Source organism: Prenolepis imparis, unplaced genomic scaffold (assembly GCF_030444845.1).
Source record: "Prenolepis imparis isolate NDT839.2.m4 unplaced genomic scaffold, iyPreImpa1.0 SCAF_11, whole genome shotgun sequence".
Taxonomy (NCBI): Eukaryota; Metazoa; Arthropoda; class Insecta; order Hymenoptera; family Formicidae; genus Prenolepis; species Prenolepis imparis.
Window position 1 is genome coordinate 12,418,634 of NW_028141169.1, and position 15,404 is coordinate 12,434,037.

A 15,404-nucleotide genomic window follows, 5' to 3' on the forward strand; every position below is an offset into this window, starting at 1 on the left:
ATGGTTAGGTGCAGAGCAAAAGATGTGATATTTTTATCAAGTATTTCCTCCCCCTCTCCTCACAAAATAGCGTCGCGTTCGCGAAGATGCTCTTCGAGAGGTATATAATTTCAATTCGCCTTGAAACAAATATGTCAGAATTAACGTTTAGTTAAAATACGAGAAGAATATTTGCAATCAGAGAAATGTGTTTTTTTTTGGTCACTTAATAGTGCGAATAAAAAAAAGCGTCTAAGATGATATAGTGAGAAATGTGAGGAGAGTGAAATCCATTAGACTTTAGTGTACAATTACACGTCGCAATTAAAAGTGACAAAAGGTATATCGAAGTGCACAACAAGAAGATTGTCATTTCGATGACAAATAACCCCCACCCCCTGAATGTAATAAATGTAAAAGGTACTCAGAGAGAATTTTCTCTGAAAATTATGGTAATCGTGGGACTATATGGTAGAATTTTATGAGAATTTCTCTGATTAATATTTATTACAATAAAAATAATATCCAGTACAATAAAATATAAAATATGTGTGATTAATTTTACTATGCAGTTTAGTAAAATTAATCAAACATTTTATTATATTTTTATTATATTTTATTATGATAGATATTATTATTTTTATTGCGATGAATATTAATCAGAGAAATCCTCATAAAATTCTTTCCTTACCATATTGTCCCACGATTATCATGATTTTCAGGGTAAATTCTAAGAGAAAATTCTCTCTGTATAGACAAAGAAAGAGTCATTGATATTAAAACCATTAAATCGAAAATACAGGCATATTGCATATATGGAAAAAAGGGGGGAAATTAAAGAGCTGGTAAATCTTTCATATCGGATAATTAGAGAAATTTCAGATATGTTTTCTTTTACTATAGAAGACATGTCACTCGCGTTCATCATCATCGATCGACTGGTCACTTAGCGTCCGATTCTGGTCGATCAACCAGAGACATTAGACGCACATATACACACGCCTAATTCCTGATCCCATGTTGAATTATTGTTATAGACCCGTTAGACCGCGTGCAACACACGTATACACGTATACATGTATATTTAGAACGCTAAATTAGTGGTAACGAGTCACAAAGGGTCCCCGATAAGGAACCCGGAGACAGGGAATATGGGTCCTAAACGGTTTAGTCCTCGGCTTCGATAAGTCTCTTTCGAGGAATCCTATCGAAAAGTCGTATACTACACGTTTGTTCACTTTTATTTGGGCTTCTGGCCGCCATGATCCACTCGCGCTTGGATATATCGCAACGAAAATTACCATTAAACTTTAGTGAATAAACGCGAAAGCGATTTTTTGCAACGATCGGTTTTTCTTCAATTCGTTTCTTAAATTCGTATCAATTTTCGTGTAAATTTTATCCAAATTAAACAATTATCACAGTTTACGCATAGTTATTTTTAAGAAAAAGTATGTAATTTGCAACTAGCAGCCACATATTTTTTTCTTAAAAATAGTAATGTGTTTTCTTTGTACTAACAATAAGTGATTCCTCTCATTATTTTGTGGATAAAAGTATCGAGATAACATCATCGAAAATTTATTAATTATGTCAAATTAAAGTATAAAATCTCCAACTATTCACTTTGCATCCTACCCTTATAACTTTTAAGGACAATTTTAAGTCACGACATTATGTCCACCTCGAAATTCTACAACTTTTACCTGATATATTTTTTTTTCTAAAACCCCGTGACCTCCAAATACTTTCCTATTAAGATTAAAATTATCTTTCAGTTTGAAGAATATTTTTTGTTTTTCTACTCTCTCTCTCTCTCTCTCTTTTACCAAATAACTTAGCTTATTTTTTTATCAAATAAATTTGGGTCATTTGGAAAACTGATAATAGTTTTTACAAACTAAAAATAGACATACACGTCTATTTTTTAGTTCGTATCGTGGCGCATTCACAGAAAACTCCAAGGTGCATAATCTTTTAAGAACTATTGTTGCGCTGGACGAGTCTCTGGGATGGAAGAGATAATGTTACGGCCAGCTCATAAAAGAGGTAGCGAAATAATCTCCAACGAAACATTAAAAAGCGGTTTGACCACTATCTTGACAAATTCAATCCCATCCGTATCGAGGAGGAAAAAAAAAAAACGGACTGCCACGACATTCTCTCTCTCTCTCTGATACGGAACGAACGCCAAAACAAGACGCCAACAAAGACGTTGAAATTTCGAGGAACGCATATATCGAGTACGTGCGATCGTAAACAGGAGATGCTTTTATGTTAATCCAGTTCTTTCCAAACACTGATAATAAGTCGACGGGACGATCTTAGAGAACTCTACTCTAGACATCGATAATTATACGATTCAGATTCTAAGACACTTTATGATTAATTTAAACAAATTAAAAATATTATTTTAAAATAATATTTTTGTATATTTTTATTATTTTAGATTATTTTTAATTTATTTTACTGTGCGTACAATTTGTAAATTTTACATCCGAAATTTCGTTCATGAGATTGATATGCAAAAGCAAACTTCGTATATTTATTATTGATAATAAAAGGTAGAAAAAGAGAGATAAAAATATTCACATTATATGTATTCATTATGTTAGCTTAGTATGAGAAAACATTTAACTTAATCTACTCTAACATAATGAATATAATATCAATATAAATTTCATTTCTCTTACTTTTCCTTCATTATTATATGATCAATCAATTTATAAAAATTATTAATATACATTTTTCCTCGACGAGAAAATTTAAACTAAATTGTTAAACTACTAAATGCTAAAATATGCGCGATTAAAAAATAAAGAATTAATGATATACGTTGCTCGCGCGAACTTCGCAATTGAAAGACAATTTCTTCCCCTATTTTTTTTAATTTTTTACGGTCAGCGCAAATACAATTTGTAGTCATCGAAATGGTTTGCAGTCACGCATATGAATTGAGCGAGAGGGAGAAGTCAAATGATTTCTAGCAATTTACGTGGAATTGTAAATTTGTTTGGTCGACGGACCAGAGATTGGGAAACATTCGCGGGAAGAAGCGGGGGAGGGAGGGGGCGGAGCAGGAAGGGAAAAATCGACGGACGACCCTTTTCGAGTAATTCGTCTCTGCGTAAATGGTCCAAACTATCAACAAATTTTCCCGATCCTAGCGAAATCGCAGGATGGATTAAAATAAGGGTGGATTAAAATAATCCATCTCGATTTTCTTAAACTTTTGTTTTTAGAAAATAAATACCGAACGCGAAATGTTATTAAAATAACTACACAGAGAGAATTTTCTCTTAGAGTTTACCCTGAAAATCATGATAATCGTGGGACAATATGGTATGGAAAGAATTTTGTGAGAATTTCTCTGATTAATATTTATCACAATAAAAAATAATAATATATATAATCACAGTAAAATATAAAATAATATATATATTATAAATAATATATTATATATATCACAATAAAATATGTTTGATTAATTTTACTAAAAGTATGGTAAAATTAATCAAACATATTTTTAAAATTCTTTCCATACCATATTGTTCCACAATTATGATTTTCAGAGTAAATTTTAAGAGAAAATTCTCTCTGTATAGATGTTGCGTTTCTTTCGTCTTTCTTCATCTTTTTTCATTAAAATGTACGAATGCCGAATTAATTTCGTACACATCCAGAGAGAAAGGGAGATACAGCAGTTATAAAGATAAAGAGACGAGAGTTTTGGGTGTCTAATCCCGCTTATCGTCGAATTTTTAATTTGACGAGAATCTTTATCTCTCTTTTTTACGACGCGACGTCTTTTTCTGGTCCATTTAGTAACGAGGTGATTCCCTTGTTTTCATTTTCTCGAGAATCCCTTCTCTTCTTCTGATATCACATATAGAGACGAACCTGACCAATATAATATTCCGGACGTTCTAAAATGGATAAATGGAGCTGCGCGATCATATACGAACAGCAATAAAGGCAAAATGTTCGTATAAAACAAGTGAATTCGCGTCCAATATCTGCTTAAATCGTATACGAAATTTGATAGTTATTACAAGATGTAACACATACATGAACATTTATCTCTCGACTGTGTTAATCTGAACGGAATAAAAACGAATAACAAAAGAATAATGATCTCGCAAACCCGAGATATCGCAGAACCTTGGCTTTACTAATTGTTTAAAGTTGTTTACTAATTGTTTACGTGATTAAAAGGTAAGCTAAAGATAAAAGAATTTCGTATACTCAGTCAGTTTTCCTTAAATGTTATAAATACAAAATCTGAAAAATATATTTTTCATAATTCTTTTTCAATTATTATAAGTAAATTTTCCTTTATCAGACATATTATTCGAGCGTCAAGTGTTAATATAGATGAAAGATACACAGTTGAAAAATTTGTGTTAAATTTATCAACAAATATCACATGTCCCAAACGGTCCACAGAAATTTTTGTGTTAATTTAACATAATACGGATATGTTAAATGATGACACGAATATTGTGTTAATATTTTAACATAAAATAAATGCAAACTTCAAGTAAACTTAAAATAAATTTTGTGTTAAATTAACATAGTTTTAATGTAACAATTAACTAAAAAAATTATTAATTTTACATTTTATCATCCCCACTTATATTATAAAGTAAAATTAACATTTTTTTCCTGTAAATTTTAACAGATAAATCTTGTCACTAATAATATCGAACATATTTATTGTGTAAAATTAAAAGTAAATACACATTGTGTTATTTTTACACCTTTTTCAGTTATTTTAATAATTTAACATTTGAGTTCAATTAACACAACAGCAATATGTTAAATTAACACATGAATGTGTTAAATATTTAACACAAAAATTTTAACGGGGACCGTTTTTGACAAGAAAACAAATTTTCCAACTGTGTAATAATTTAACATTTGAGTTCAATTAACACAACAGCAATATGTTAATTTAACACATGAATGTGTTAAATATTTAACACAAAAATTTTAAGGGGGACCGTTTTTAACAAGAAAACACAAATTTTCCAACTGTGTAGTGAATCCGACATAATGGAGTATAAGAATTTAGTAAAAAGAAGTCTAATGAAGAATCTAAAAATATAAAAAAATGGAATACTTTTTTACATTGTGTAAAATTTTTATTTATAACGATTGAGATATAGATATCACAAAACCTTCTCTTTGCTAATTGTTTAAAGTTGTTTACGCGATTAAAAGGTAAACTAAAGATAAAAGATATTCGTACTCAATTTTTCCTAAAATTTAGTATTATTATTATTATTATTATTATTATTATAAATACGAAGTGTCTCTCTGAAGAAAAATATTTCTTATGGTTTTTTCAACTATTGTAAGCAAATTTTCCTTTATCAAACATAATTCGAGCGTCAAGTGTCAACATAGAGAAAAAATATTAAATCCCGACATAAGGGATTATAAAAGTCTAGCGAATCAAAAAATGGAATACTTTTTAATATATCGTGTAAAATTTTTATATATTATATATTATATTTTATATTTACATGGCATTAAAAAGTATTTTATTTTTCGATTCACTCCTAAATCCCATAAGTCTTTTCACATAATCGATATATATATTATATATTCCAATTTCTCTGCAATTAAACGACGCTCTTCGTTAGAGCTAATATAAACTTGGGTTTGCTCAATTAGTTTACTCATCAGAAGTCGATAGTTGTGCATTTATACGTTAAATCAATTTTATCGAGAGTTCTTCAAGTTACAATACAATAGTAAAGTATCTTTCTTTTTTATAACTTCATAATTCAAATTAAAAATTTAGAATTTTTATTTCCACTTTTTCATCGCGATTCTCGTCATCTGGTCCCCGAATAATTTTCAACAGACATGTCATACTTAAATCTTTCAAATCTCAATTTTCTGCTTTGGAAAAAGGGTCATTTGACACTTTTTTTTCACGAAAAAAATTCAAAACAATATCATTATCAAGCAAAAAGAGGGTAGTCTGTAATAAATAAATTATCTGCGGTATTAATTTTCATCTTCAGCTAGAAAGAGTGCGCAAAAATAAAAAGAAATGTCGGTGTACTTTTCTCTGCTAAAGTCTAAAATCTCGTCTCGAAGGAGAACGAAGAAGGGTGATGGTAGCTCCGGAAAATTGCAGCGCGCATTTCGGATTCTAGGACGTGCGAAGAGATCTTTGAAAAAGCGTCGATAGGAGGAGGAGGAGGAGGAGGAGGAGACGAGACAAAAGATTAGGCCGGGTCCTCGAAACCTTCGGGGGCTTGATGGAAGTGGAAACCAAGAGTACCCCATGCGTATTCTCTCTATCTCTCTTTTTCTCTCTCTTCATATGTGTGGACGGACTTTCCTTTCACCATATAACTTCGGCTCACGTGCGTGCGTGCGTGCGCGCGCGCACGTGTATCTGTATGTGGGTGACGTCACTAAAAGCTCTCTCGCCGCTAATGCATTTGCGGAGAGGGATCCTTGGAGGAGGGGAGGGAGGGTGGAGGCAGAGGAAAGAGGTGGTGCCAGTGCCGTATCTATGGAGCGTGAAGAATCGATGGCGAAATCATCGCCGATGAATTGGTACACCGAAAAAAAAAAATACACCGATACACAATATATATACGATGCGTTGAAAGCCTAAATCTCGTCGAAAGTCGATGATTTTGTTTTAAATGCGCAACATCCTGTGTTAGAAATTCGAAAATGACGTATGCGTGACGTATATCTCTTTGTGCATTAATAAATTTTAATTGTTCCCCTTATACATATGTACAGGATGTTTCTAAATAAGTGGGAAAAATTTTAGGAGATAATTCTTTCGTCGAAAATTAATTATTAATTAATTATTTTTTCTCAAATTTTGGACAAGTAAAAAAATGAAATTTGGTGGATATTTTCCACTAGTAAAAAGAATACTTATTAATGTTTTCCTAATCTTCCTATATCGTTATAAGGGGATGAAACTAGCAACTACTATTCAATTTTTTATTAGAACTTTTTAACAGGTCGGAATGTGATTATCTAAAAATATATGTTAGAAAATAGATTCCTTTAGAAATTTCATTTCTTTTATTTTGTTTCGTAAAATCAATAGTTTTCAAGAAAAAAATAACTTCATTTTCACCTCCATCTTTTAACTCCTCTCAATATATAGGAGTATATGTTTATATAAAAAAACCCCTCTTAATTTTCGACAAAGAATCATCTAAAATTTTTCGCACATATTTAGAAACACTATATATATATAAAAATATCGTGTAATAATATGAGCCTTTTGATGATTGTGTGTATATAATGGGAATTATTTATCCAAAATAATATAACTAGAAGTGTAAAAAACGATATTCAGTCGCATCAGTCGTATTTATTTTTTTAAACTATATATATTTGTTTTTTTAACTAATTGAATAAAGAATAAAGCATTCGTTATTTGTTCTCGATGTAAAATGACAGCGCGGTGTAAATCGAATTAAACCGTACTCTTTTGTTTTGCTAACCGCGCTCCGAAAATCATGATGAAATATTTGTAACTAATTGAGCCGCGAATCCAAAATAAAAATAATACATAAAATAAACGGACAATATCGAAAAGTGCAATGTATATATATTTTTTTAAAATTTATATTATTCCAATTGTAAAATTCAGATTTTAAATTGCGGATTTAAAAAAAAAAAGCTACAATAAAAAATAAAATAATATAACATAATATGAATATAATGTAATATTTAAAAAATAATATAATAAGAATGAGACATCTCTTCGTGTACATTAATAAATATTATTAACAAATATTATATATCTATCAATTAGTTTATTAAAATTGTATTCTCAACAATACGAGCAATATTATTGCAATTATCTAAATATATCATCATCAATAATATATAAACAGTAGCATATATTGTTTGAATATATTATTGTTGCAGGATTTATAGGGGAGTTTCCCCCCTTTATTTAAAGCTCTCAACTTTGTTCCCGAAATTAGTATATATTATTCTTTTATTTATTTATATGCACGTCTTATACGGATAAGCCTATTACAGGACTCTCGAAACGAGTCTAAAGGCAACCGCGATGTAAAACTCGGATGGATCCCGAAGAGTCTTAATCCTTATTTTGACAAGTTGGACAGAATGGACAGGATGACAGGGGCACGTCGTTTTTACCCGACTCGTCGTCCCTCTGCCACAATATCGAGACGAGAAAAAAGAAAAGAAAAGAGAAAAAAAGGAAACATAAAACAAGCTGTAATCTGCATGCCTATCTACCACATTGAATCACTTTAGACGGCGATATACACAGAGAGAATTTTCTCTTAGAAATAATAATATTTAATAATAATATTTATAAAATATCAAATAATATCTATGACAATAAAATATGAAATGTGTTTGACTGATTTTATTAGGCAGTTTAATTTTGTTGTGATAAATATTTTTGTTGTGATAAATATTAATCAGAGAAAGTCTCATAAAATTCTTTCCATACCATATTGTCCCATGATTTTCAGGGTAAATTTTAAGAGAAAATTCTCTCAGTTTGTGCGCGTTCGACGAATATCATTATACGCAGTTTGCGTTCCGAAATTTTAACAAGAAACGAAGATTTTTTTTCTTTATTTTTTTACTTTTTTCCTCTGATGGAGCAGCTTTCGAGAATAAATTTACTCTTTACGTTGTTGTTCTATAAATTTGTTTACATTGGATTCTCAGATTAGATCCCAAAAATGTCAATTTATGTTTTTAGAATAATACCTTAATCCTTTTTTTTAATTAAAAATTAAAAATACGGAAAATCTTGGGGAAAAAAAATTTAATAAAAAACTCGAGAACTTCATATTCACTAAAAAAGAGTTTCTAGTCTCGCGGAAAAATAATTTCGATCAAAAGTCAGCATAATCTGATTGCAAACAATAATAATCTCGAATAATTTACGTTTCAACATCCAAGATTACTGTAACCATTCTATATTAAAGTTCCCTTGAGAAATTAAACGCAAGATAAAATATTGTTTTCTATCTGATTAAAAAGCTCTAAAGCTCTACTTGATTCGAGAACATTTCTATAGATTTATAATTATAATCGAAACTTACCGATGCTTCGACATTGATGGGAAGGAATAGAAGACGAGGATTGTTATCGCGATAATAATATTTGTGCAATACAGAATTGAAATTAAAATCGCGAATGTTGATTTAATTATAAAATCAATCTTTCCACTAGAATTTTACGCAGTGTAGCTAATCGAATCATTACGAGATTCCTACTTGAAATAGTTGGTTCATTTCTTCTCAGGTGGCAGCACATATTGGATAAAAGTGTTGGGTCGAATTTTATATATGGGATTTATATTTTATATAAATTTATATTTTATATATTTCTTTTTCAATACAGAAATTTTTGCCATTTTAGAATTTGTTATCTTACATAATTAAACGCATATATTAACTCATTCATATATGTATATTCATATATATAATATAAAAAATTATATATAAATGTATTTCTTTACAATGCAAGATAAAAAATTCTAAAGATGGCAAAAATTTCTGTATTGAAAAAAACTCTAGGAAAAGCGACAAAATATAAAGATGTAAAGTTAAAATTCTTCAATTTTAATTATTAATTAACGACTTCAATTTGACCAGAATTGAGACATGATTTAAAAAATGACGAGAAAAAAAATATAAAATTTTAATTTACTAATTTTCAATTTTCAATTCGTGTAATATGGCGGATATATTCAAACAAATATAATATGAAGATATCGAATGATAAATGATTTAAAAAATATATATATATTTAATATTATCCCTCTCATTTCTATTTACTTTTTTCAATCATATTGCATTTCTTCAACAAATAGATAAAGTGTAAAAGTTAAATATATACACACAGAGGCATAATTTATCTGCGTTAATTATATATATTATTAATTATATAGTTTATTATATTTTATGAAAGTAATCGCGTGGGAGGATTTAACGCTATCGAAGATGGAATAAATATAAACTTACCTCTAGACGTTGTAAGAGTAGATCCAAAATAACGAGAATTTTGTTGCTTAACAAAACGGCTTCTACATTCTCGATGTTTTCACTGATGCTCGCTTTGTAGACTCGACACAGTAATATAAGTGCTCTGAAATGTTAAATATACAAGTAGAAAATATCTTGTAATATTAATCGAAAAATCAATTCTATTACATTTAGAGTTATTACTTACTTATTTGGTAAATTATACGACGTATTTTGTGTATTTAACCCTAGATTCAATAAGTTAGTCAAGGTGTCGAATCCATTCAAGCATCTGAAAGCGTCTTGATCGAATGAACACTGAAACAGAATACAATAATAACGAGATAAATAGAATATAATGACATAGAGTGGTCTCAAAAGACGTATAATCTCTTTCTTCTCTATAGAACTTACAGATTTGGAGAAGGCTCGAATAATTTCACCCAAGAAACGCTCTAAAGCAGCGAGTGCTACGGTCGACCATGCGGATTTGGAATGATTATTATACAATCTATCTAACTCTTTTAAATTGCGCCGAAACTTGACTTTATTGGCCGATTCGACGGATAAATTCTGATTACTTTCATTCTTGCATTTATCCTCCCACTCTTGTCCGCGTAAGGTCATGCGTTGCTTTATCTTCCTACAACGGCGCTTCAGCGCCTTCTGCTTCTCTTTCGCGGCCTTGTTGCTGTTCGCGTTGTTATTATTGATTACAGTGATCGGGACGTCCCGTATTTGGGCGATATTAAAACGTTGGAGCTCGTCTCGTGATGGCTCGCGATTGTCGTGCGCGTTTCTGACCGCTTCGAGATGCGCCTTTCCTTTCAAGTGGCTCAGAAGGTGCACTTCGTTAGTTATCTGTAAAATATACACGAATGTGTAATGTCTTGTTGAAAGAATAAAAAAAGCTACATTATACAGGTTTTTTTTAGAAACGCATTTTTCGCATAATATACTTATATTCATTTAATCGAGTAAGAATTGAAGTAACATTATTATTTTTAAATTTAATTACCAAATTAACGCTTTATTAATATTTTTTGACAGAAATCAGCTGATTTAAGTGTTAATTAAATTTTAAAATAATATGTTACAAAAATTAAAATTATAATACATTTTAAATAATATGTTATAATACTTTAAACTCGATTAATATTTTTGACAGTTATCAGCTGATTTCTGTCAAAAAGTATTAATGGCGAATAAGGATTATCGCTGATACTATAACACATTATTTACAACATATCACTATTTTAATATTTTCAATATATTATTACTTAAAAATTTAATTAGCAAATTAATGCTTCAATAAGCTGATTTCTGTCGAAAAATATTATAATTGCTATTTCGAAAATCAAGGCATGAAACATTTTTCGATAGAAGCTTGGTTATCGAAGAATAGCAATGCTTAAATTATTTAAATTATTATTTAATTTATTTAAATATATAAAAATATTAAATATACAAATATTATATAAATATATAATATAAATATTAAATATTATATTAAATATTATATTAAATATTATATTAAATATTATATAAATATTATTATTTAAAATTGAACACTGTATAAAAACTTACAATCGTGCCACATAGGGAACACTGTTTCTGAGCGGGATAAGATTTAAGAGTAGGCGGCACTTCTTCGGATCTCAGGATTGAAGATTCAACGGCGCGTTGTCGAATGTGCTCGATATTCTCCACGTGTCGTCTGGCGGATTCCTGCTGCTTCTGCGCTATCTTCTTCTGCAGCTCTTCCTGATTAGCCAGTTGAGCCGCATGAAGCGCCGACAAGCGTTCTTCGCGATCTCGTGCCTTTTCCCTCGCTAATTCCTATTAGAGTTCAAATCACGAGTTAGAAGAGAGGTTCTTTCATCTGACAATAAAAAAAAAATTTTTTTTGATAAGCGTGATAACGACTGTATTTACCTGCCGTTCCTTTTCTCTTTCGAGCTGCATTTTACCAACTCTCTCCTCGCGTTCTCGTCGCGTTTGTTTCATTTTTTGTATCCTTAGCTGTCGTTCAGCTTCCAAAGCTCTTCGACGTTCTTCGGCTGCGGCCTCTTTAGCAGCCTTTTCCTCCTGTCGACGTTGACGTTCCTCTTGAATTCCCTATGGAATAAGGCACAGTTATTAAAAAGAGTATTAATAATATTAATAGTATAAATTATACAATATAAATTATATTAATATAATATTAATATAGTATAGCATAATATTAATATAATATATAATAAAATTAAGATGGTATATTAATATATAATATATTGTATAATATACAATATAATGTATTAATATACTATATTAATACAATATATTACAAGTATATAATAAATATATATTGTAATAAAATATACCTGTAATCTTTCCTCCTGCTCTTGGCACAACGCCATAAAATCGTGCCTCTTATTCTGCGCCTCAAGCTCATTGATAAAAGCTATTTCCTTCAATTTCGAGTCCTCGTCGTGCGCCTTCCTCACTATTTCCAACAAATGTTGCGTCCTATTTTCCTCCGCCCTCTTAAGCCTCATCTCCATCCTGATCCGTTTGTCCTCTATCAATTGATTCTTCGCATTCTTGACGTCCTCCACTTTGTTCAACAGCTCTCGCAATCGTTGCGACTTCTCCATCAGCAGCTTTTGACGTTTGTGCTGCGCGCAAGCCTGCTTCGCTTGGTATCTTCTCAACGTTTCGGGGAGGGATCTCTTCCGCGACGGAGACGAGAGTTTCTGATGCAATTCCAGGGCGCGTCCAGGATGACGAGCTACTAATGCACGCAACTGTGCGAGAGTATCGACCCGTTCAGCCCAAGACATTCCCTCCAACATATTTTCGTACCTGCAATATCAATTTTTATTAACAAAATGTCACGATTATATCGAGATATATAAATATGCATAGCTTATAGGTACCTATCCTCTAAGCTGATGTCATCAGTGACGCTGCTAAGCGACGAAGCTGTAGGCTCATCCTCCATTTCAAGGACCATTTCGCCATCTGTCTCGTCCGTTTCCGTGTCGACGTCGATCTCGCTGGACTCTAATTCCATGATTTGCCGCTTCAAGGATGCCTCTTCGTCCGACAGCTGCTGAGATCTCTGAGAATCTGCTTCCTCCGTCTTCCTCTCTTCCTCCAAAATGATTCTTTCTCTCTCCGCCTGAGCAGCCATGAACTGTTGGATGCGTTTCTCGAGTAACTCTGCGTCGTTCTTAAATATAGCTGCGATCACCGACGTTGAATTGTCGCACAAATTCAAGGTATTCTTCTTCAGCGTATCTTCGAGATTACTTTTAATCGTAGATGTCATGAATTCTCCCTTCACTTTCTCAACTTCATTATTCATGTTCTTGCCAGTTTTTCCTACGATGCATTTTTTCCTTTGCTTGTTATTCCCATCGGGAGTGTAACTGGTCTTCTTTATCTTCTCCGATGGACTCTCTATCGACAAGGCTGGCAAGGATAGAGCAGGGCTTGGTTTGTGGAAGCGCGTAGACATGTTCAAGTTGTGGGTGCTTCCTCTTCTGCAGCGATTCCTAACTGTTTGCCAGCCATCGCTCTCATCCTTTGTCTTTGGAGATACCGTTGGTTTGGTTAAAACTTCTACCGATCCATTTATGTCTCTACTTTGATCTTTCTTTAAGATGTTTTGTTCGGACAACTGAAAAAAATGTATTATTTTGAATTAATTTGGACTAAAATCTACAAATTTTGTAATAAAAATGTAAATATTATATAATATTGATAAAAATCCTATCATATACGTATGTGTAAGTACATTATTAATAAGTTTGCGAAGAAAAAATGTCTTGTAAGCTAATCAATGAAAATATATTTTATATATATATATATATAAAATTTCATTTTTTTCTAAATTTATTGTTAGAATGTGTGAAATATATGTAATTATAAATTATAGATTCACAAAATAATAAGGAAATACCTTGTTTTCAGGAGTTTGAAATCGTCCTCTCACAATAACAGACGTCCCAGGTCTCGTTTTATTCGAAGTGTGTAAATTCTTGTCACTTAAACAAGTCTTACTTCTAATAAACTTTGGCGCTTCGTTTGAAGTCGACGATTGTACTTTGGATTTCGTTTGCGACACGGTCGAGTAAGCAGGTCTATTTGCATTGATCATTACAGGGCCGGATGATGTATTATGGATATCCTTATTGTTCGATTTATCAGCAATTTCATGGGGGGGATATTTATTTACTTGACAATTAACTTGATTAATTTTTTCTGAAGAATTTTGAGCGATGGGTGTCTTCACATTTACTCTCTCAGTATTAATGTGGCTGTTTTCACACCTTTTAATACTGTCTTTCTTAACTTTGGCATTAATTTCGTGCTTCCTTAATCCAATATTATTTTTACCACTCGATAATTTGCTGTCCATGTTTTTCCCTTCCGTCTTACCATCTTTAATACTAACTTCGCAGTTACTACACGAAGACAGCTGAATATCCTTGTCACTTTTACAGGGTTCTCGTTTTTCCGCGGATAAATTAGAATCGGTTAACTTTGCAACGTTACTGTGCAAACAGTCCTTGCTTTGTTTAGAAATATTTCTAACATCCATCTTATTTTTAGAATCGCACGTTGCGCCTTCATTCAACGTCTTGCGATCCGCAAAACTGTTCGCTTTCGATTGCACAGATTGTTTCACAAATACTTTAAGCGGTTGGGTCGATTTTTCTTTATGCATCGTTTGACTCCCGATCTTGTCCACTCCATTCTTGCGTTTCTCTTTGATATCGGAGGAACAACTCTTGCAAACATTATTTTTATTATCCTTCAATAATTTATGGACGAATTCTTCCTTCACTTGGTTAACTTTATTGTCCGTTACAATAGCAATTTTATTTTCACATATGGTTTGCTCGACTGGACTCTTGCAAACGAATTCTGTCGGACTTACTCTCTGCAAGGGACTAGTACATTTTGGAACCATCGTAGAATTCCACATACGGCAGGGAGAAGTCTTCCTAACTTCCCAGGTCAAAGGTGTCCGCCTTAACGGTGGTGACGAATTCTCATAAGCCCACTTAACTTTAAACCATTCTATTAAGTTGTGAAAGTCTCGAGTGTAATTTTCCAGCACCAGAATGACTTCTTTACATTCGGAGATATTTTCATCCTCCTCGCATGTTTGATAAATACCATCGACTGCTCTTTGCAAATTTCCAAATAGAAATGCCCAGTATCGTGCCTGTAATTCTGTAAACAGTACACATTAGAATTGTATAATTTATTCTCTTACAGAAAACATTTTAACATAATTGCAAACGATATAATTATTAAAGGAGTTTTTTTTATAAAAACCTGTCACCTCTTTCTCTCTTTTAATGAATTGTCTAAGCTATTCTATTTTTAAAAAAATTACACAAATGGAAGGAAATG

At 31.6% G+C, this 15,404-nt stretch overlaps 1 protein-coding gene across 1 annotated transcript in view; it reads right to left on the reverse strand.

Moving 5' to 3' along the window:
* Ssp3 (short spindle 3) overlaps positions 1 to 15,404 on the reverse strand; it is a 49,271-nt gene that overhangs the window by 32,895 nt on the left and 972 nt on the right. Inside the window, exons 3-10 of the mRNA XM_083049442.1 lie at positions 13,942 to 15,221; positions 12,910 to 13,659; positions 12,359 to 12,835; positions 11,931 to 12,113; positions 11,583 to 11,834; positions 10,410 to 10,856; positions 10,204 to 10,313; positions 9,996 to 10,119 (exon numbers count right to left, since the gene is read on the reverse strand). Of these exons, the coding sequence (XP_082905568.1) occupies positions 9,996 to 10,119; positions 10,204 to 10,313; positions 10,410 to 10,856; positions 11,583 to 11,834; positions 11,931 to 12,113; positions 12,359 to 12,835; positions 12,910 to 13,659; positions 13,942 to 15,221 (3,623 nt within the window). The remainder of the gene's footprint in view (positions 1 to 9,995; positions 10,120 to 10,203; positions 10,314 to 10,409; positions 10,857 to 11,582; positions 11,835 to 11,930; positions 12,114 to 12,358; positions 12,836 to 12,909; positions 13,660 to 13,941; positions 15,222 to 15,404) is intronic.